Source organism: Salminus brasiliensis, chromosome 20 (assembly GCF_030463535.1).
Source record: "Salminus brasiliensis chromosome 20, fSalBra1.hap2, whole genome shotgun sequence".
Taxonomy (NCBI): domain Eukaryota; kingdom Metazoa; phylum Chordata; class Actinopteri; order Characiformes; family Bryconidae; genus Salminus; species Salminus brasiliensis.
Genome location: NC_132897.1, coordinates 7,897,575 through 7,918,663, shown reverse-complemented (window position 1 = coordinate 7,918,663; position 21,089 = coordinate 7,897,575). Strand labels below are relative to the sequence as shown.

At 41.7% G+C, this 21,089-nt stretch overlaps 1 protein-coding gene across 6 annotated transcripts in view; it reads left to right on the top strand.

The window, feature by feature from the left end:
* The window catches only part of cacna1ba (calcium channel, voltage-dependent, N type, alpha 1B subunit, a), a 158,870-nt gene that overhangs the window by 114,561 nt on the left and 23,220 nt on the right, over window positions 1-21,089 (top strand). For all 6 annotated transcript variants that reach the window (XM_072664581.1, XM_072664583.1, XM_072664580.1 and 3 more), the window contains 10 exons: window positions 9,095-9,191; window positions 9,329-9,489; window positions 11,002-11,139; window positions 12,040-12,241; window positions 15,083-15,247; window positions 16,330-16,440; window positions 16,622-16,705; window positions 17,837-17,953; window positions 18,061-18,126; window positions 18,697-18,788. In XM_072664581.1, coding sequence (XP_072520682.1) covers window positions 9,095-9,191; window positions 9,329-9,489; window positions 11,002-11,139; window positions 12,040-12,241; window positions 15,083-15,247; window positions 16,330-16,440; window positions 16,622-16,705; window positions 17,837-17,953; window positions 18,061-18,126; window positions 18,697-18,788 — 1,233 coding nt within the window. The remainder of the gene's footprint in view (window positions 1-9,094; window positions 9,192-9,328; window positions 9,490-11,001; window positions 11,140-12,039; window positions 12,242-15,082; window positions 15,248-16,329; window positions 16,441-16,621; window positions 16,706-17,836; window positions 17,954-18,060; window positions 18,127-18,696; window positions 18,789-21,089) is intronic.

Genomic DNA, 21,089 nt, shown 5'->3' with positions numbered 1-21,089 from the left:
AGTCGGAATCGTCAGCAACTTTCGCTTTGGGTTAATTAGACAGAAACATGGTAATTTGTTTTCAAGCAAACTCATCAGGCCCCCTGAGGTTGGAGCCATTTACTGCTGTAATTATGCAGCTGGAATGGGACGATGTGCCTCGTTGGCATCGGCATCCATGCTCAAAGGAACAAACGAGAGATTGTATGAATTGGATTTTTCAGTGAACAGCTCCACTGTGTTTTAGTGTGTTTCTCCTTCTCCACTGTGTTTGTGAGGCTCCTTTAGAATGGGATAGCTGTGGTTCTTACATCCCACCTTCAAATGCTTCCTTCTTGTCAGCGTTTCTCTTTCAGTCCTTTTTGTACCAAAAAAGAAAACAACCACGAGAAACTGTTGCTTTTAAAACCTGGCGAACAGAAATGAACACTAGTTTAGAAGTGTTCAACCAGCCATACACAGCCTTTTCTTCTGGCAGGCCTTGCAGCATCTCCTTGAAACACCCTCTCGCCTTTATTCATTGCTTTCGGTACTCCAGTCATCAAAGTGATTATGCCCTATACTGTTAGTACAGCATGTCTTAAGGGAATGGTTCACCAAAAATTCCAATGCACAGTTTTCCCTCTTACCCCAAATGTAGTTGGTTTTCTAAGGCTTGTTTGGTGTCTGAAGTTTGCTGTGTCAGTTTTACCCTGGGTACCAGGCTAATGCAGATCATTTATTTGATATGTTTAGCATATCTGTTCACTTAATGGAGGAAAACCGCAACAAATGATGGATGATCCAAGAAGACAATGCAAGACACCGCACCGATCATTAAATGAACTTCGGGCACCATTTAAATCCCATTAATCCCATCTTGTGGGGCTGTTGGGAAATGCTTCATTGCTGTTCACTGACAAACCACTATGGATTGTCAAGTGGACAGCAATGAACTGAACATCCACCACCCTGTAGAGTTCACACTTGAGTCAAATATTTAGATTCTCTAAAAAGCCTTTATTACCTGGATCAGGCATGTTAGATTAGAGATGAAGCATAACTCTGTAGGGTGTTACATCACCAGGAGCAGGGTTGGGCACCTTCGATACAAGCCAAAGTTTTCTAGTTTATAAAAATATTGCAAAAGATGGCATACTCTGGGGGTCTTAATGGAATGTATCTGGCTGGTACCCCAAACACCTAGCACCACTGCACCCTTTTAGTATCCAGTACCCTGTCTAAAACAGCCCTGTTCATAACAGCCAGTTTGAGTGCCTGTCCCTTTAAATGCCAGTGAGCCACTGTGCAGCCCACCCCCGCCCTTTTTCATTAGTTCTCTCCACAGGCTACACAAATTGTATCATTGTGATTGGCATTATGATTGCACAAGCTAGCTACTGTTTACTTCACCTTGAGTTCATTTCTTTCTCTCTCTTTTGCATCTTCCTGCTCTCCCACACCCTTTTATGTGGTACATTTTCAAAGTGACAGTTTTGCGGCTGTCTTTTGAAAGTCTGAATTTTTCACAAAGGTAGAGGGTGGAGCTGCTCAGATGTGGCCCAAGGCTTATTACACACTAAAGCATATTATTCAGTAATTACAGGGGCTTCTGTACAAACTGGTGGAGCTATTCTTTGGTAGTAGAGGTTAGTAATAACACTTTCGGCCCTCCAGCGGGAAATAAATTCTATTATACTCTACGATAAACACAAAGGTGGTATTGATTAAAAGCGTAGATTGTTTTTTTTTCTGAAAGAATCACTCAGTGAGAGTCATGCTTTTGCTGTTGCTAGTAATGACAGCGGCTTCTAAGGGTTAAATCTACACCATTATGAATGGCATAACCAGCCTCTCTCCATACAAAGCGTCTAATAGCATTCAGAACATCCGCCTGAACATCAGTCAAGCCAAAGGAGTAGGCCCAGTGATCACATTAGTGATTATTACACAGACTTATTACACATCAAGGCATATTACTCAGTAATTACAGGGACCTCTGTACAAACTGGTGGAGCTATTTTTTTAGTAATTAAGGCTTTTGTAATAACACTTTTGGCCCACCGGCGGGACGTAGGAAACCATATTGCTACTAAAACCAAACTGACAGCGCTGTCTTATTTCACACTCCAGATACCCAAATGTGTGTGCACAAGCACTGGAAAAGTGGGGTTTTCATATTATGTCTCTTTTAAAAGAACTGCTTCCCATGGATTTATCTCTGCTGTCCACAAAGCATCCATACTGGTTGGATTTGTCTTCTCCACACATTTTCCAGGAGTCCCACAAGTCCTGAAAGTTCTTAAATTGTGCCTGATTTTTGCAATTCCACTTAATGCACAGTGTAGCATTCCACATTTTCTTGTTGGAATTGTGTAAAGCAGTTGTGACAGATGTGCATGTGATCAATGTTTCTTGACTGCCAGTTAACTTTACAGATGGAAAAACATCCTTAAGTTTTTGAATGGAACAACCCATTCAAAGTTTAAAAACTACAGTTGCTTTAAATGATGTAGAAGGAAATCATTTTTATTGTTGGAGATTAATTAAGATAATATTAGCCTAGTATTTTACTGTAGACACCAAATATGGCTGGGCAGACCAGTAATCTTTGAGGTAAAGGAAGAACTGTAAGGGAAAATACAAAACTAAAGGAAAATGTATATATTTTTTTGGTGAACCATTCCATGCAGACTGACCATACCTCATGTTAGAGCTTGTAATTAAAAATGTCTTCAAATACATATTCAATATTCATATGCTTTTCATAGCCGAGTGCGCTCAGAGGATGATGTACACACTTAAACAAGGAAAGGTGCTACAAATGGTTTTTTGAGCAAAGCCATAGAAGAACCACCTTTGGTTCCATAAAGAATCATGTTTGTAATGGAGATGTGAGTGTGGAGAACTTTATAAATGCTTTGGCTTGATGTAAGGGTTCCTTACTAATTTAAAGGCTCTCCACACTTAAACATGGTTCTGTATGGAATCAAAAGTGGTTCTTCTGAGGCATTACTCAAAGAGCCACTAGTAGCACCTTTTTTTTAAGACTGTACATCTCCTGGTCTAGCCTAGTCCTAGATCTAAACATCTAGACTCTGGTTGATATGTTGTTTGACCTGTGTGTTTTGTTCATTCATTAGATCGCATCAAAGTGTAAACAGGTGGGAAACCCCCTACATTCCTCCTTTATCCTTACCTTAAAACCCTTCTAACTCCCTCTTATAAACCTGTTCTCCTGAAGTTAAGGGACAGTGTCCCTTAAACGAGTCTGTGCAGTGAACTCTGTGCAGCAGTAGGGGCCTCTGCACTGATCATTCTGATAGCTTTCAATAGAATCTCCACCATCACGGATCAGTTAGTGAACGCAGCTCCTGCACACAGGCGCTTATGCTAAAGCTATCAGAAAGGCCAGTGTGGTGTGATGTGTTCTATATATTACCTGTGAGTGTGTGCGTTCTGTGGTTTAGATCTGACCAGGCCCCGGACGTCCCAGTGAAAGCATGCTAGACTAATGTGCATCAGAGAGCATGGGGAAAATGCATGCCAGTATAGAGCTCTGGATCAGGGGAGTAACCCCGCCATGATGTGTGGGGGTGTGTGTATGTGTGTGTGTGGCCGTGCTGTTAAGTCCACTGCCCATTTTTGGAAACAGTCGCCAGGGAGAGCAGTTTATGGGATTGTGGGTCAATTGTTTTGTCTGTGCTGATTGGTTCAAATAGGACAGCAGGAGGTGGTTTATGTGGAGGAGTGGACACAGCGCTGTAACTCAAAAACTTTGACTGTGGTTTAAAAGGATGGTCAAGTGATGAGAGATAGATTTCACATCTGTTTTGTTTCGCTTCATTTCATTCAGTTATTATTGCAACCGTGTTTTTGTGCTTTATACTTAATATCTGCAATGCATAGGAAAGATACAGGCAGTGGAGAGTTGCTTAATGCCAGTTTTCTCTTTTTGCATGTAACAACACCTTATACCATTAGATAAACTGCACCTAGACATAAATACAGTAAAGGACATGAAAATAAACCCCCAGCCATTGCACAGATTCACTCAAATCCAACAGCAGCATGATTGACAGATCTGTGTCGCTGAAAACAACAACTTTATAGGAGAAGAAAGACCTTCTTAACTTTCAATGGAAGTCAATGTAATTTTTGGGGAGATTTGTTTTTATAAATATAAGTGTGGAGCATTTCTATTGGTCCATTCATCATGAAAATGTTGACACAATGTAAAGAATATCTACCAGATTCACATCAGCAGAAATGGATTTCCAAGGTTTTTGTGTGGCAGCAATGAAATCTAGTTATTAGATGGTAACTAGAAAAAAAAATGGGGGGATAGTTTCACAAGGGATAGTTTAGAATGTGTTTGGTTAACCCATTGATCCCTGGAGTTATTGTTTTTTAATTAATCCCAATACAGAAACTATGTGGAATTATTTCTACAGAGTCCCACAGAGTTCTATTTTAGGGCCTATGAAACTTATGTTAATCATGATTACATGGGAGAACCGAATATCCATTGATCCTCCATTGACCGTAATATTATAGTTTTTCTTTAAAAAAAAAAAAAAGAAAAACAATGACTGTAAAAAACTAAAAAACAAAAGAAAGTTAAGCAACCACATATTAGCACCTTTGCTGGCTGGTTGCAGCATGATGTGAAGCTCCGCCCATTCCCATACTGTATGTGTCAGTGACAGAACAGCCCATTTACCATCAAATTTTTCTCCTATGAACTGTCTTTCCATCTCCAGTGTCTAATTTCCCTGCGCTATTATTGGCCCATTTTTTTATTTCCCCCCATTATTCTACTATGTCATTGGAAAGCAGGGTTACACTGTCCTTATTTACATGGAGTAGCTGAGTTGTAATGGAATTTCCATGGCTGCACTTTTACTGTTGAATCATTCCACTTACTGGACAAACTGGGAATCCAGGGGTAAAATCCACCCTGCTTCTGCTCTGTAAACTTAATGCGGGTGGTCTGAGTCACACTTGGTCTAGGAGAAGGGGGCGGATCTACGAAATGGTCTCTACTCTGGTTGCAAATTTGACAACATGGCAGACAGTTTTTACTTCATTCCTATAGAATGGAAGGGAAAGGAACCATGGTGTCCATGTTTTTTACAGTCATTGGTCAAAAAAGAAATGATTTCCACACAAATAAATAACTTTTTTAAAGTACTTTTTCACTATTTTCTTAAGTGCTTTCGCACCACACTGCATATAGGGGTATAATAATACAACATATGGCATTGTATTATAACACCTATGACATTGCATTGTTGTTTCCTGGCTGGCATGTTGGCTGGCTAGTTGGCTAGTGCATTAGCTTGAGGCTATAATATTAGCTTGTGGCTAAGGCATCATCAGGACACTGTAAAGCACAGCTTGTTTTGTTTTCACTCTACTTTTCTACAGATGCAATGTGCTTTTCAACAGCAGTAATAAACTGAAGTGTGATTTTTTTTGCCTATTGGGCCCTGTAATTGGACGTATTGTGTTATCTGATGTTATCGTACTGATGTAGTGTATTCTGAATTTGTCCCCTCAGCTTCCCAGCTGACATGCTCAGGTGGGGCTCACATAGAATGTGGGCTAGGTGGGTTCCAGGTGGGCATTGATTTTGAGTGGTTTTGTCCATGTTTTGTTACTGGGACCCGGTTGGGCTTCCCAATTGGGCCCCATCAAAAAAGCCCACCCTAATCTCACATGGGTTCTCCACATCTAGGCCCCATGTGCAGTGCACAACCCATTTGGGCCCAGTTGTTTTACCATTACTGACCTTGGTGTGTATCCATATGTGGGGCCAACATGGAACCCATGGACAAAAGCTTCTGGTTCCCAGTTGGACTACCCATACAGGCCCCACATGGGCATGTTATCTGGGTTGCAGTGTCAGAATCTGTTCAATGCTCTATAAGTCGTCAGCAGGGCTACAGCTTGTCAGCTTATTATTTTGAAGCAATTTCATAGACGTGCTTTGATTTGACCCATCTCTTTAGCATCCTCCATGCACAGGATCATTTTTAGTACGTCACCTTAGTAATTGCTGTGTGACAGTGGTTGGATGAGATGTGATGTGCTGTTGTTTTCTGTTTCATTGCTGCAATGGAAGACCCAAACGGTACCTGCACAACCCAATAGCCTTTTTAAAACATACTGCAGTGAGCTTTGGCCTGAAGCTATGCGTCGTTAAGGTGATGTGAGGTGAAGAAAGATTTGCCCGTCGGGTTGTGTCAGATCAGGGATGTTATTAGATTAGGAAAAAAAGAACTAAGGATGCAGCTGCTTGGGATCATGTATGAGTTCTTCATCACTGTATATTATCAGAAACCCCATAGAAGCCTATGTACTGAATGTCCAGCATTATAATGGGCGCCTAAAAATGGCTAAAATCACGTTACAACTTCTCTGGATGCGTTTTGCACGGAAGGACCTGGGGGTTGTTTATTCCAACTTTGAACATTCAGTCATAGGCAGCGCTTGTGCATTAAATAAATCTATAAAATGATGTTAGAGTCTTGTAATTTTATTTCAGGCATCCAGAGGCCAGAGCATGGCTAGATTTTTGCAGAAGGTGCTGCTTGGCTTCCATGCAGACAGGACCCTCAGGTTGCATTGCGTCTGGCATCATCATTTTGGAAACCTTTTTTTTTTTCATTAAAAAATGGGTTGGTTTGTTTGTTTGCCTTCTGGTTGGTTTGCTTTACACGCTTAAAGGAGAAGTCCACCTTTTTGTCAGCAAAATTTCAGCACAGTTCAATCGTTAAGATGTAAACAAAGTTTTTTAACGTGGTCTGATGTGAAATCTAAAGTCTGACTCATGTAAAGCTATTACTTGCTTTAGACATTGGTTAGCTGTAGATTTGCCCACAATAACTAGAGATGTCCTGGTTATTTTGCCCCCCGATCTGATCCAGGTCTCTTAATGCTGAGAATCAGCCGATACTGATCTATAAAAAATACAGCCTTACAGTTTAGATCAGATGAGCTGCTGATTAATCTGTTCAGTAAAATCCCTTTATTAGTAGTATCAGTTTCTATAATGAGACATTCTGGAGTGATTGATTTAGTTTAGTCGAGACTTTTCTTAAAATGACTGTTTTATATGTTTAATATCTTATAATCCAGTCTGACTCTCCTCCCTGACCAATCAGCTCCCAGCTCCTTTACAACACTACAGTCAAATCACTTCCTCTGTGTGTGTGTGTGTGTGTAGTGGTACACACTTTAGACTGATATCTGTTGTAGTTGTTGGTCTACTGGTGTGAAATAACTGGTTTATAGTGGGTGAATGTGCTGTGTGTGATAATGGTTTCTATAGCGTATGTGTGTATTAGCATTAGTGTTAGCTACCATGCTCTTTAGTGCTGGTTTAAAAACAAAGAAAGGTGTGCGGTTCTCCCACTCGTGAAACTGAGTGTTTCAGTGTTAGTTCAGTAAAAGTTCAGATGCAAGTGAGACTCATATATAAGATTCATATAAACCAGATACAAATCCGATCACCCAAACTACTTCAGGATGAGTCTTAAACACATTTAAGCCTCTTTATAGCAGTGTAAACATGTTCGTCTTTCCAAGACACATTCAACAACCGAAACTCATCCCAGTACAACCAAAACACCAGCAATAATTCCCACACAACGAGCGAATTTGCATATTCTGTCCCACAAAGTGTTTGGATTTCAGTCGGGCTAACAGGAGACTACCCACTGTGAATTCATGTGGCTAAAATCTTAGCAAAATACAATCCAGATACTAGTCACATGAATTGACCAGGTGTAAACAGGGTGATTGTAGAATTATCTAAAGGCTTCTCAAGGGTCACCATGTTTACATTAGGTAAATCCAGACTTTCTTTATGGTCAGTGTGCTCTGCTCTGCCCTTCAGTTTGGAAGCCTCCAGTAGCACACATAGCATATATTAGCAACATTTACATTCTCAACACAGTGGGTTGTCTACATGAGTCCAGGGCCTAACAGCAAGTATATCTCTAGCCTTAATAGTGCCTTGAGGAAACCAAGGAGCGCATTGGTAAACACTGTGGTAAAAACAAAGAATTGTAACCGGATCAGGTCTAAAATAGCCAGTACCTGATCCGTTAACATATGACACCAGATCCACCGGATCAGATCGGGACATCTCTACCTGGAAAAAGCACAGAAAATAGATTGCATTGTGAAATGTAGCTTTACTGGATGTTTGGTATAGCAGATACAAGGGCTGCAGTTCCCTGGTTCCTATCAGATCAGCTTATTTAATGCATCATATCTGATATTTGATTATGAAGAAATTCTAAATCTGTAAATGTCACAATTTGTTTACATCTCCACAACTGACTTTTACAGAAGTTTTGAAAGATTGGTGGAATTCCCCTTTTGGTTACATCAGCGCAGTAATGGCTGCTCTGTAGGAGAGCCCTTTTTGCAAAACAGCACTGGTTCCCCACAAAGAAACATCTCCCTTTGGGTAGAGTTTCTTTCTTTCTCTCATTGGTCGTGGTTTATTCTTTAGAAATCTGATGCACAGCTGTGTTTGCCTCGGCAGATGTGTTGTTATTTTTGCATGGTTGAGTGATATATGTGGAGGTTTTGGGAATAGACTAACATTGCAGGAACGGATAGGCCTAACTGCTTTGCTTGCATGCCAATGACTCAACTGTACAAACTCAACTGGCTCATGTAATGCAGGATTACATGATGTGTATTGTGTAGTGATGTGCTTCTGTGCTACTAATCCACTGCTGGTTGGGTCTAATATACAGCTGAATACGTGATGTAGCAATGCTGCGGGATTTTAGCCTGAGAGAATCTAGGAGACTAATTTAAGGGACTTATTTCAGCCAGGTTTGAACTGGTCAGTGTGAATCATGTCAGTGTGTGCTATGTGATGTATGTCTTTTGGTAACTGGTACTAGATATTCCTTTTCTGATAGTACGGAAATAGCATACATGCATAGTACACACACACACAGCAATAACTCAGTTCATGTTTTCAGAGTTTCTCTCTACGGTCTCGTCTCCAAAGAGCTCAGTAGTTTTAGAAATCTTGCTGCAGTGGTTTACCTTGAGCGTTAAACTCAAGTGAATAATTAAGCTCTTTGCTCTTGGCTTGCATTTTTAGAGGGACCAAAGGCAAAGACATTAGCACCATTAAATCTCTCAGGGTGTTGCGAGTCCTGCGGCCACTGAAGACCATCAAACGCTTACCAAAGCTGAAGGTACGTAAAACTGCTCGCCTGACTCTAATGGAATTATCTCAGGTGCTTTGTGTTTGCTAGATTTGCTAGGGGTTTAATAAACTGTCATAGAATCACACAGGGATTACATGCATTGTGTGTGTGTGTGTTTTCCTTAGGCTGTCTTTGACTGCGTGGTGAACTCCCTGAAGAACGTGTTGAACATCCTCATCGTCTACATCCTCTTTATGTTCATCTTCGCTGTCATCGCTGTGCAGCTCTTCAAGGGCAAGTTCTTCTACTGCACGGACGAGTCCAAAGGACTGCAGAAGGATTGCAGGTAGAGTCAGTCAGACGCCACAGGCAGCACTGCCAGACTGGCCTCGCTTAGCCCACACCCACAGCTCCCCCTGTAGGCATACAGCTGTACTGAGAAAACAGCTTCAAGTGGACAAGACTTAAAGGAGCTCATATTAAGGGAAAACAATCGTTCTTCTTCTTTTTTTTCTTTTTTTGTTTTTGAATTTTAACCCAATTATTATTTTTTATTTTAAGTTGCTAGGATTCCCCCTATGACACGATGCCACCAGTGCTGGGAGGCTGAAAGCTAGCATGGGCTTTGGGCACTGCAGCTAATGCAACGTAATCGTTTGACAGCTGAACACGCTTGGAGGAAAACACTAATGCCAATGGACTAACAGATGCCCACATTGACTAGCATAGGGCCAACACATAGACAGTTGCGCCACTTGGGAGCCCTTTCTTGTTTTTTTTTAAATTTTTTATAGAAGTGTTCCTTCAGAAGCTCCACCCCCCCCCCCCCTTAATTCATTCACATGCATTGCCAAGGTGGCGACACTGAGCTTTTGGACAAAAAGACAACAAACACAAACACTGCTTACAAAACACACCGGCTAATGTTACCTAGCATTGCTTGTATTAAATCAAATATTATAATCCTACTGTGCTAACAAACATCTTTTCAGATCTTCATGACCATAAAACCCTTTGCAAATGTTGCACAATCAAATACCAAGATATAACGTCATGGCAAGTAATTAGCTACAGTTGCTGCTGCTAAGTAAAGCTGTCACAAGCATTCGCAAACGGGGCACATCAGTATTGAGCTATTACTGTGAAACAGCAAAAGTAAGTCAGTGTTACCCGCCTATCCAGCAGGAATAGAGCAACACCCTCATCCATTTTCATGCCTTTCAGCATTCAGAGGTCACTCCACCGTCCAGACACCTCACCAATGTTTACACGATTCCTTGCCCTCGCCTTATCTAAGAACTTTTCGTTCAGCTTTGTTCTTGGATTTTATTCATCAGATCTTTTCCTTTTTGGCTGTTTCTTGTCCATCTCGCGCTAAAATTGTGTGTAGTTCAACACATAGCATGTATCAGATCTCTCCTGCCCATTCTCCAGCCTGTGCACAAGCACTAATGCCCCCTGGAATTGTGTTGCGTGGCTCCATCCGAGCATCCTTTCTTTGTTTCACGCTTACAGAGCCAAGGCTAAGTACCCACACCTGACTTGTGCACAAATGACAGATAATGGAGAAAATCAATAAATAAAGCAACATTGTAGAAAATAATCAAGTCATTGACGTCCATATCTGAATTTTAATTTCCTTGCTCCATATGTCTCTGACACCAGTCTCTATTTTTTAATCAGACCATATGGCAAGAAAGTAACTTTTTATCCATTCATTTATTTTTTGGTGTAATATTATTATACTACAGTTGTAGTATAAGCAATTTAGCCTACGTTTTTAGTAGAACCAAATATGGAAAAAAGCTAATGAATAATAGGGATAACGTATCTCTCACCCTGTATGTGTGTTTGTCAGAGGGCAGTTCCTGGACTATGATAAAGACGAGGTTTCAGCTCAGCCCAGGGTGTGGAAGAAGTATGATTTCCACTATGATAACGTGCTGTGGGCCTTCCTCACGCTCTTCACCGTGTCCACAGGAGAAGGCTGGCCAACGTAAGTGTACAGACATACACACACACACACATGCACCATTTTCATGTAAGCCTCGTATACAAAGAGTTTTTAGAAACCGAGCCCTTCCTTGTCGACTGTTTCTCCCTGGCATTGTTCAATGCAGTTATTCATTTGTACTGTTTTATGCTTGTGCATATTTATGGGCTTTGTGTGTTCTTGTGTGTTTTTGAAGGGATTAAAAGCCCATAAAAGCCTTCATCCTCTTTAAATGTCTCCTTTACCCTCGCTGTCCCAACTGTGGTCCTCTCTGATCTCAGTTCAAAGGTGTGTGTCAGTTTGAAGTGTTGCTCTTTGGAGGCTCCGTGCTGGGAGCTAAACACAGTTCTCCTCAGACCAATGGGTGACCGGGCTCGGCTCTGAGGCTGTGCCGTGTGAGCCCACTAATTGTATGTGATTTATGCCTTATTTAAGAGAGGTTCACAGGCGTAATGGGTCCATGCGCTCTAGAGTGTCGCCAGTACAGCCTTTCCCCTGTCCTCCTTCCTCTTTATTCTCTTTTCCTGACAAAGTCATGAAATTAAGTAGGCTATTACATAATTCACTGATGCGTGCTATGTAAAAAAAAAAAGATGAACTGCTACGTTTTTAGGTCAAGCAAAAAGTTAATTAAATGCAGTGTGTTCCTCAGCTCGGAGAGGGGCTTATTTTTCTTCATTTTTGCAGTATTTTTATTTTACGATGATATTATTGCTGATGATATAATGTTAATAGGCAGGGGATGAATGTTATTAATGAATCTCATGGCTATTAAAAGTGTCAGAGCACTTTAATTGGTTTCAGCTCGTAAATGTTCAACTAAAGTTTTTTGTAGCGGTTGCTAAAGAAATGCTAGTTTCGTTAAAGTGCGTGGACCTTAACATAGCCTTTGTCTTTTCCTAGTGTTCTGAAGCACTCTGTTGATGCCACCTTTGAAGACCAGGGTCCCAGTCCAGGCTACCGCATTGAGATGTCCATTTTCTACGTGGTTTACTTTGTTGTCTTCCCCTTCTTCTTTGTTAACATCTTCGTGGCCTTGATCATCATCACGTTCCAGGAGCAGGGGGATAAGGCCTTGTCCGAGTGTAGTTTGGAGAAAAATGAGGTAGGACCCAGTGGTGAGCCCTGAGGCACTCTATAGAAAAGATTACCCAGTTTGAACAGTGAAATATGAGGCAAATATGAGCATTTGAAGTGCTTTAACAACAGATATAGTTTTTGGTATATTTCATCCAGATAATTAAGACACACCCGCACACTCGAACATCACACTCGAAATCTGAATGAATTGTTATAGCACAAAAAATAATTAAGCGAAGTTCACATACCTAGACCGCACACCACAAAACAACTACACTTGCAGTTGGTTTTACTGCTAAAACATCAGGCATCTGTTGAAATAGTACTAAATCATAAATAAATGAATAAATTAATAAATAAATAGTCACCCTAAATCATTTTGCACATATTCTTTTGCTTATAATTTTTAGCTAGCGCAAGGCAATGATGACCTGGACATATCAATTATCAGACAAAAAAAAAGTCACTGAAAGCATACTAAACATACCATTTGTAAGATTATACTTACAAAACAGCTATTATCTAACATAGCTAACAGGCTAAAACTGCAATATACATGTTAAAATATGTCATGTGAACGTCTTTCGCAAGCTTCTTGAGAAAAACATCTGTTTTTAGGCTAGAGCTGCCATAACCTGTGTAGCTAGCTAGCATTGAAAATGTCATGAAGGTGCTAAAAGAAATGGACACATTAGCTTTAGCATTAGCATAGCATAATTGGAATAAAAAGGCATCTGAACAACAATCTTAACAAAAAAAACAAACATTATTTTTCAAGAACCAGATATGTTGGCTATAATCAAAACCAGCCAGCTAATACTACTTGTGATGGACAAATCCTAGACTACAGACATGATATATATAGTAATACTGTAATTGCATCTCGGGACATTGACTGAAAAATGAATCTCCTGGTGTCAAGAGATTCCCACCATTCCTAACTATCTATAGGAAAATGTGTTCCAGTGATTAAGGATCTCTGCATGTGCCAGTAGCACATTGCTAATTCGTGTTGAATGAACTGCAGTAGTGGTAATACTGTAGGCTTCTCTGGTAAGATAACAGGGCATCTGTGAATTAAAGTATATGGACTAGTTTCCGGTTCTAAGTCTGGCATTACAGGAATTAAATGAACAAATAGGGATGAAAGCGTAAAGAGCGAGACGCGTCTGCCACAGCCACTGCACAGCCAGACTCGATCAGTGCAGTCGGGTGTCTCTCTCCAGGCAGTGCTGGGAAGCAATACCCCTAGGTAGCTGCTGCACTTTGTATGGTAATTTTCATTAAGCTGCCGCTGGCTTTGCCTCTTAATCGGTTTTGACTTTGAGAGAGAGAGGGCGCTTCCAAAAAGCCTCTTACAAAATGTTGCCGTCCAAAACTGAGGCTCAAAGGTCACCAGCTTAATGATTACATTTCATTAACAACTGAAGTATGTTGGTTGCTGATGGCCTCTGTTAGCGAGCCATCCATCCCAACCATCCCTAACATCTCTAACACTGTCCCCACCCCATCTCCCCCAATATCTCTAACACTGTCCCCATCCCATCTCTCCCCAACATCTTGAACACTGTCCCCACCCCATCTCTCCCCAACATCTCTAACACTATCCCCACCCCATCTCTCCCAATATCTCTAACACTGTCCCCATCCCATCTCTCCCCAACATCTTGAACACTGTCCCCACCCCATCTCCCCCAATATCTCTAACACTGTCCCCATCTCATCTATCACCAACATCTCTAACACTGTCCCCATCTCATCTATCACCAACATCTCTAACACTATCCACACCCCATCTCTCTCCAACATCTCTTACACTGTTCCAATCCCATCTCTCCCCAACATCTCTAACACTGTCCCCACCCCATCTCTACCCAACATCTCTAACACTGTCCCCATCCCATCTCTCCCCAACATCTCTAACAATATCCCCATCCCATCTCTCCCCATCATCTCTAAAACTGTCCCCATCCCATCTCTCCCCATCATCTCTAACACTGTCCCCACCCCAACTCTCCACCAACATCTCTTACACTGTCCCCACCCCATCTCTCCCCAACATCTCTAACACTGTCCCCACCCTATCTCTCCCCAACATCTCTAACACTGTCCCCATCTCATCTATCACCAACATCTCTAACACTATCCACACCCCATCTCTCTCCAACATCTCTTACACTGTTCCAATCCCATCTCTCCCCAACATCTCTAACACTGTCCCCACCCCATCTCTACCCAACATCTCTAACACTGTCCCCATCCCATCTCTCCCCAACATCTCTAACAATATCCCCATCCCATCTCTCCCCATCATCTCTAAAACTGTCCCCATCCCATCTCTCCCCATCATCTCTAACACTGTCCCCACCCCAACTCTCCACCAACATCTCTTACACTGTCCCCACCCCATCTCTCCCCAACATCTCTAACACTGTCCCCACCACATCTCTTCCCAGCATCTCTAACACTGTCCCCAACCCATCTCTCCCCAACATCTCTAACACTGTCCCCACTCCATATATCCCTAACACCTCTAACACTATCCCCACCCTATCAATACCTTACATCTCTCACACACCATTTCCATACTCTTCAAAATAAAAGTGCTTTGAGTGGTTCTTTGTGAGATGCCATAGATAACGGTTGCTAAGCAGTAAAAGGGGAAAATATGGAATGAGATTTGTACTTTTGTTACAGTTCCCGCAGTGTTAACAGACATTTCATTATCATTCCTTTCCATACCATTCCATGTATTCCTATTCCCACAGTTAGCGTGGGAAAAATACATTTCACTCCCATGCTCACAGAACACAGCTCTCCAGGTTCTGATCTGTAATAAATTCCATGTCTGCTGCCTCTTTCTCAGAGGGCCTGTATTGACTTTGCCATCAACGCCAAGCCGCTGACCCGCTACATGCCCCAGAACCAGCAGTCTTTCCAGTACAGGATGTGGAAGTTCGTGGTGTCGCCACCCTTTGAGTACTCCATCATGATCATGATCGCTCTCAACACTGTGGTCCTCATGATGAAGGTCAGGCTTGCTTTTTTCTTTAAACTACTCTTTTCAGGAGCATTTTATTTGATGTTCCATTGCAACAAAATATCTGCTATTTCTCTATAGCTTTAAACCTGACTATCCCTTAGCCTCACTATCCCTTAGCCTAAGTATAAGGATAAACACCACCTTCAGCGTTCTCCTCACCCACACATCCTTGAGGAACTTTTGGAGGTTCTTCAGTTTGAAACTGTGGAGGAAACTCTTAAGGTGCTTTAGGGACCTTCAAAAAAACTTTTTTCTTCCAAAAACCTTTCCTTGAAGGTTTCTTAAAGCACCTTAATCTTCAAATTGAAGATACTCCAGTCTCAAGGATCTTATACTTTTAACAGTACAGTGTCTTGCACTCTCATTGGCTATAGCTAGTCGCTGCACTAACTTCCAGTCTGTTGGCAGATAGAGTTGGCAACAGGTCCAGACATGAAACCTGTTAGATATTTGGCTGGGGGTCGCAAGGCATCAGCGATCACTCAAAGAGCTCTTGTATCATGTCTTTTAGCAGTTCACACATAGCAACAGCGCTGACAGTCTCCTAAAGCTCTCGAAAAGTGGGGCTAAAATCGGGTAGCATGAACCTGGCAATACAGTGTTATAGATGCAGTTTCAAAAAAAGATTGATGGGACAAAAATATAGGGTCTGCCCTTAACCTCTGGGGGGCATTGGCCATGCTCTCTCCAGGTGGGTCGATGTTGCTCTCTCCCCTCAACACTCTTAAGCACTGTTGGCTGGCACAGACGTCTGTTAGCTGGTGTGGTGGAGCTGGGGACTGTGCCCGGCCTTGCTGCACAAGTCTTTACCCTCCTAATGTGGGGAGCATTGCTAGTGCTAGGGAGAGCTACGAAGGGGTGGGGTAATTGACAGGCCCAAATTGAGGTTGGTATTTAACTGAGTATCACCTGATAGTGTCTGTAGATGGAAGAAGGTACCAATACAGCAGACTTCGACCTATTCTTCTTCTGTCAGTATTGTTTTAACAGAACCGAGTGGTGTATCTTTATATGACTTTATCCTGAATGATTTGGAAATGCGTGAACATTTTTTTTGTCTCGTCCAACAGTTCCACGGTGCCCCGGACTTTTATGAGGCAATGCTGAAGTATCTCAACATTGTCTTCACTGCTCTTTTTTCACTGGAGTGCATTCTCAAGATCATTGCTTTCGGCCCTTTGGTAAGTAACCACATCTCTTCCATTGAATGCCTTAATCTGGGAATACCCTGAGGTGCCAAAAAAAAGAGAAAAAAGGCCCCTCAGGCCTCTATAATGGTTTTAATAGAATCGCATCCGAGTGTTGAATGGGCTGTCTCTTCCACTTGTGGGTGAGTGATCTCGCTAATCCTCTTCGTTCCAGAATTACCTGAAGGACGCTTGGAACGTGTTTGACTTTGTGACGGTGCTGGGGAGCATTACTGATATTCTGGTCACTGAGATTAACGTAAGTAAAAGGCAATGAGCGTCCAGCATGAACTGCATTACAGCGAGACTCCGGCTTGGTAGTAGAAGTCCAGGAGAGGGGAGCGAGAGCAGGAGGGAAAGTGGGAAAAGACAGGCATTTTGGTGACATAGCATCTCTAAAACAGCTCTTCAAACCAAACACAATGTGTCCAAAAGTTTGTAGACATCTGATCATCCAGTGATTTCTTCAGTAAAGGTATTAATAGGGGGGTTTGCCCCCGACTGCTTGAGGCAGGAACAGCATCTGCTCTTCTTGGGGAAGGCTTTATGGTAGATGTTGGCACATTGCTTTGAGGATTTGATTAAAAGCATTTATGCAGAAGAGCATCAGGTAGAGGTCAGGTACATATGTGGGATAAATTATTGAATGCAACTCCATTTCTCCAGACATCTGGAGTCCACTGCTCCACAACACAATGCTGGAGCAGAGTGGGGCTTATATACCCTTTGTAGAGCATCCCATTCTATTGGCAGTGCTTTTTTCATGAAGATTAGAAGGGGTGTCCACAAACTTTGGCTAAGTTACTTGTGCTATGTGGGTCAGGTTGCATTTTCACCCAGGTTTCTGTATAATTGATGTATTATTCTGTCTAATAAACAGCAGTTTTGTATGTCTTAATGTCCATTTCATTGTTAAGTAGTGTTACTGATGTTAATGTCTGTAGTGTAACTTTCTCTGTATGTGATGGCTGCTCATGTTTTCCTGTTTTTCTCCTTGTTTCTTTCGTCTCTCTCTCTCTCTCTTTTGCTTGATCTTCTCGTTCATTGTTTTCTCACTCCATCTTGGCTGCCATGATATATGCCCATCTTTTATAGACAACGGTGAGTGACATGTCTACTTGTCCCAATGAATATCCATTTCACCAAGATGGAAATAAAGGAACATTTGTTTGGCACCAAGACGTCCCTCATATTTTGACGTCCATTGCAGTTTACTGGACTGTAATGAGTAACAAGTGGGGCTTATTATATCACTGTTGGTCATCAGGACCTAAATCTCTATTAATCTACAGCTCATTTTGGTGGGACCCACATCTGCTAGACAAATAATGAGACATCTGCTAGACAAATTAAAAAAAATGATTTAATGAAGAGACCTGCTATCTTGCAGGACCGTCTGTTAAACCTGAGCTTCCTGAGGCTCTTCCGGGCGGCCCGTCTCATCAAGCTCCTCCGGCAGGGATACACCATCCGCATCCTGCTCTGGACCTTTGTCCAGTCCTTCAAGGTACCGAGCTGTCTGAGTTCTTGTTTACGGACACGTGGATGAGGGATATATGGGTAGGAATGTTGTCATTTGGAAAACTAATCTCAGTAACTTTTGTTCTTTTTCAGGCTCTGCCTTATGTTTGCCTTCTAATCGCTATGCTGTTCTTCATCTATGCCATCATAGGGATGCAGGTCAGTGCGATGATGAATTATTAATATGTTGATTGTAATATATTAAAATGAATAAATATATATTTTTATATAATCTATATGACATATCATATCATTGATAAGCTAGGCACTGACATATATATAATAACATATTATATTACTGTTATATAGAAAATATTGACAAAAATATTGGGACACTTACACATTACACCTACAGGAGCTTTTATGACAGTTCTCATTTGTCAATTTTTTTTAAATAATAGCAGAAAAACACAGCAGAGACTTTCTGTGTTGAGCTATCTAGGATACGTTGCAGCTTTTTCTATTATTTATGTGTGTGTTATGTTTGCTACAATGAATAATTATCATGCTTAAGATTGGGCTTTTACATTTTACCTCTTTTTGTGCTAACCATGATGGTGACAGTTTGGCCTGTCATGCTCCGTTATTTTTGGCAATATCGGTAAAACTGGGAGTCAGTTGTCAGTATGGACTGCCAATATATCGGTTAAGCTCTAGTGTTCACGTGGTCTTAATAACATTTCACTGGTATAAGCCGTTATTGAGTTTGGTGCTGTGCTGTCTTTGCAGGTGTTTGGAAACATTGATCTGAACGAGGAAACTGCTATCAACCACCACAACAACTTCCGCACGTTCCTCCAAGCTCTCATGCTGCTCTTCAGGTACAGACAGACCTTTGAAACACCTCAAAACCTTGATGCTGTGCTTATATATATATAAATATATATATACCAGAATCAAGCCAATAAAGCATGTGTACTGCATACCAAGTACTCTGAGGTTCAACCTAATATGACTTAGCTACTTCATGATGACTCTGCTGGAGTTCTTTTATTGCACCAGTGCTTATTTCTTCAAGTTTAATGAGTTTGAATTACGCACTGTATCCTAACTTCATACAGAGCCTGGCTTCGGGCCAGTTAAAGTCATATATAAAAGAAGTGTGTGTGTGTCTGTGTGTGTGTGTCTAAACCCACTGCTAAATTAAAAAGATATTTCATTTTTTCCATCACATATCCATCCACCCTGCTGAGTCTTTTGCCACTAGAGTTACTGAATAACGTGCCCTGAACTGAATCCCCCTCATGTCTTGCTGCCATCCTTTAGTCTCACTGCCGCAGGAGGGGACATTACGGTTTGTTATTACTTCACATGCTCGGAAACAATTTACGGAAAAGTGCAGAGAAAGTGTTGATGATGGGTGATAATAGAGTGGAGAGCAAAGCAAGTATGTCCCCTCTCTCTCTGTTAATTGGCTACGCAGATAGGGGGGGTTGTCGGTGTCCTCTAAGTGTTAGGCTCCGGTGTGCCCCCTGGTTAGAACATTACTACTGTGATACATGACAGTGCATTTATGTTGATGTGTGTGTGTGTTTGTGTGTGTCTGCCACGGCACAGTCTTTGTTCTGTACTCATTTCAGATGTGTTTACACTCTCTTGCTGGAGGCCCCCTGTGTTAAATACCTCTCTACCTCTCTACCTCCCTCTTCCCCGCTGCTGCCCCCTGGTAGGATGAAAATGCAGTTTGAAGTGCCACCTGGAGGATCAGGGCAGCTGATCCCACTGAAAATCTTTTAGATTTCCATATTTTAATGAAGCCCCACAGTCCTTCTCACCCCTCCCTCCCCTTCCCAGACAGTCTTTCGGCTCAGTGCCAGAAGCACAGAAGCAAAGCACCCAGCGCTTTGCTAATGGAGCCACCAACTGGTTCAGCTTAGTAGATGCCAAACCACAGCAGACTTATGTGTCCCCTGTAGGAGCATTCTCCTCCAGACTTCACCCTGAAAGACAACCTGAAATCAGATGTCATGTGTCATAACAGATGATTTACTGGCCGGTGTCTGTATACTGTGTTTCACTCCATTTGCCTCAACTGGAAATTTTTAGGCATATTTGGTGTCCAGGGTCATGGTGATCCCACCAAATTAGGCCTGTATGAAAAAGCAACAGTAAGAGGAAAATGAAAGAGGCATGAGGTGTGATTTTTGTTCTACTTCCAAAATGGTTTACTGTTTTTACTGCAGGCAGTAGAAGAGGAAAATGAACCATCATATAAATGCATATCGATCCTGATGTTTTATAGCTGGCAAACCAAGGACAGACAGGCACATCATGTGCCACTGAAGCCTTTAATGGCAAATCCTTACCAATGTAATCATGAATGTGGGCGTCATGTAATACCACAGAAAGTCCTATGGAAGTTGTAATGTCATTGAGAGGCTTTAAGAGGGTGCCACATCCACCCATGGCCCAGAGTCCAGAGGTCTTCTTCCTGCTCTTGTTTTTAAGACAAGGACTCTTCTTGTTTGTAGGCATTGGCTATTATTCAATTATGATGAGTTATGTTTTTTTTTTAAATTTATTTTACCTTTCATGTGCTTTAATCAGCATTACAGTGTGTCCTGTACTTGCTCCACTATGTACTGTACTGTTCAGTTATTCCTTCAGGCTGGATCATTACTCTCCTACTGATCTGTATAAAAATGAACAAAATTAGGCGCCAAGTAGACAAAGTGATGTAATTTCGCATTGCTGTACATGATAATAGGACGTACTGTATGAAGAACACTTTTTGAAGAACATTTTTTTTTTGCCCACTAGCATAGCTGATGGGTGCGTGCCAAGGCTTTAATGTAGCCCACATAAAGCTGAGTTCCAAACTGTGGTCATACTTTGTCCAGTTCTTGTCTTGCAAACCAAACATATGTCTTGGCTGATTGACTACCCTGCTGAAAAGTCCAGCTCAAGACCGGCTTTTGCTGGTACATGGTTTCAGATGGTCTAAGCTGGTCTTTGATCGGTCAGAGTCAGAGAGTTTGATTGGACAGGCGAAAGACATGCCCTATGCCAGTAAGCCAGCTGGTTAAGATGGTTAAATAGCTTAGCTCTTGATGATAGTGGGTTTGATGGACTGATCAAACTGGTAGTCAAGCTGGTCATACTGATTGACCAGTTTGGCTAAG